Source organism: Buceros rhinoceros, unplaced genomic scaffold (assembly GCF_000710305.1).
Source record: "Buceros rhinoceros silvestris isolate BGI_N320 unplaced genomic scaffold, ASM71030v1 scaffold24246, whole genome shotgun sequence".
NCBI lineage: Eukaryota > Metazoa > Chordata > Aves > Bucerotiformes > Bucerotidae > Buceros > Buceros rhinoceros.
In genome coordinates this window covers 9,419-11,585 of record NW_010418628.1, presented here as the reverse complement: position 1 = coordinate 11,585, position 2,167 = coordinate 9,419, and the positions used below count along the sequence as shown (strand labels likewise).

The following is a 2,167-nucleotide window of genomic DNA, read 5'->3' as shown; positions in this document are numbered from 1 at the left end:
CTTCCGAATGGCAATGACCTCCCCGCACTGCTCAAACACCTCCATGATGATCTGCTCTGTGCCGTTCTCCGGCAGCCCCCCAACAAACACCGTCTTACAGCCCGGGGGCCTCTCTCTTGTGGCTGGAGGGGGAAGATCTGAAGGGAGCAAGACAAAGAAAGCAGAGCAGGTTAGTTTCTGGGGTGTCAGTGCACGTTCCTTTCATCCGCCCACCTCCCCTGAGAGGTGACCGGACCCTCAAACATGCACCCTGCTGCACGGCATTCGACTTCACCGGGCAGCAGATGCTGAGGTGCTGGAGGAGATCAAGCACATTGACCAGGCTGTCTCCAGACAGAAGATCCCAGGAGCCTGGAGCCCTGCCAACACTCTCCCCAGCATACGCAAAGGCCCGCAGAGCTCCCACCACAGAACATGAGCATCACAGGACCTCAGAACTTTCTGGTGGGAGGCGCTATATGAGCACAGCTTAAGGGACCATCCTAACGTAAAGAATGTCTAGAAAACACAGAGGATCCTAAAGGGCAAACAGCTGCACAGCGGGCAGGAAAGGGTTAACAGTAAGGGAGGGTCATGAGTCAAATCTGGACTAAAAAGGTAGTGCAGAAGGAAGAGATGAAGGTGAACCCAGAGACAGACCAATCAGACTGGGCACTGCCAGAGTTCTGTTTGCCATGCCGGGCACAGACCCCGCTGCAGGGAGCGCTCTGGGCTCCGGTGCCAGCTGCTGGCACCTCCCTGTGGATGGGACACGGGCACCCACACCTCCCGCAGCGCCTCTCCTCCCCAGTGAAGAGCTCCGCTGCTGGACACAGCAATTCAGCCCTTGCCTTTCCGTTGGTAGTTTCCAGACCGGCCTGCGCTGACACGGCCCCACAGGCTCCTGCGGGCCCCGACCCGTGGCTGGGCACTGCGGGGAGAAACACGCCCGAGGCTGCGCTTACGCTCCCGCCTCCCCCGGTGGGTAACCTCTGCCCATTTTATACTTGAGAACGTGGGGTTAACCCGAGACCTGCTGCACAGAGCAGACAAGGGGAGTGTCTGCTGAGCCCAGTAAGCGTGAACCAAGCTGGGGGCCCTGCTCCCTTCTCAGGGGGTCAAACCTGCCAGTGAAAGCCAGTAACTCATTTCCCAAGTGCGCTGGGTGAGAAATCCAGCCGCACGGTGAGGCAGATGTCTCAGTGGGTGTGGAGCACCTTCCTTATTCACCTAGAACAGCCAGAGACTTTCCTCTCTCCCTGTACCAGCAGCTCGAACCAGTCAGTCCAGGGGGCTGGTGAACAAAGCAGGACAAGCCCACATCACACTGGTGACACTGCACTGGAGCTACAGCCTCTGCTCCCACTGAGCTGCCATAAAACCAGTCCCTGCAGCTCGAGGACATCCACTTTGCCGACAGCATGTGTGGGCTGCTGCCAGCCTGGGCGTTACTAAAGGGTAAAGGAAGAGTTGACCAAAAAAAAAGCAATCAAGACAATCTAGAACCTTCCAACGGAAATACACGCAGACCAGGAGGCCCCTCTGCCAGAAACACCCTGAACTCTGAACCCAAGACCTGGAGCAGACTGGACACCAAGAATGTAACCACTGAGCGTCTGTTCTGCCAGCAGTGGCTCAAGGTAACCTCCAAAGCCACGAAACGGGATCTCCTACTTATCTCCATCACACCTACGTTTTGTTGGCTGGTTCACCCCTTCCTCCCTCCCTGCACAAGCCCAGGCAATGCCAGGGAACGGTGCTTTCCCCTGCTCTGGTTTTTGCACGAAGAGCGAGGAGAAAGGGCAGTCAGCTGCTCTGAAGGGGAAACTCAGGTCTCACTACAGCCTTGATTGTCTCTTCAAGTTTTCTGTCCCGTTTCCAACTGCCTCCGCTCTTGTTCTGCCACACTCTGCAAACCCAGAGCACTGCCGTCCACCTCAGCACGGTGACCCAGCCCCCTGCGCTGCCTGATCCAGCCCCTCACCTCCAAGAGCTCACTGGCTTTGAAGCCTTAAGGAATACACACGAGAATCACACCATGACGATGATAGCTCAGATGTGCCTGGCCTATGCCTCCTCTGCTCTCATACACTATTTTTTTTTTTACTACATACACACACATTCCTTAAGTTCCTGTATGGGCAGAGAGAAACGGACAAGACGTGAACAGGCAGTTACGTGGGTTGGG

At 56.3% G+C, this 2,167-nt stretch overlaps 1 protein-coding gene across 1 annotated transcript in view; it reads right to left on the bottom strand.

Moving 5' to 3' along the window:
* ENOX2 (ecto-NOX disulfide-thiol exchanger 2) overlaps window positions 1-2,167 on the bottom strand; it is a 21,319-nt gene that overhangs the window by 13,470 nt on the left and 5,682 nt on the right. Inside the window, exon 5 of the mRNA XM_010138616.1 lies at window positions 1-137. Within this exon, the coding sequence (XP_010136918.1) occupies window positions 1-137 (137 nt within the window). The remainder of the gene's footprint in view (window positions 138-2,167) is intronic.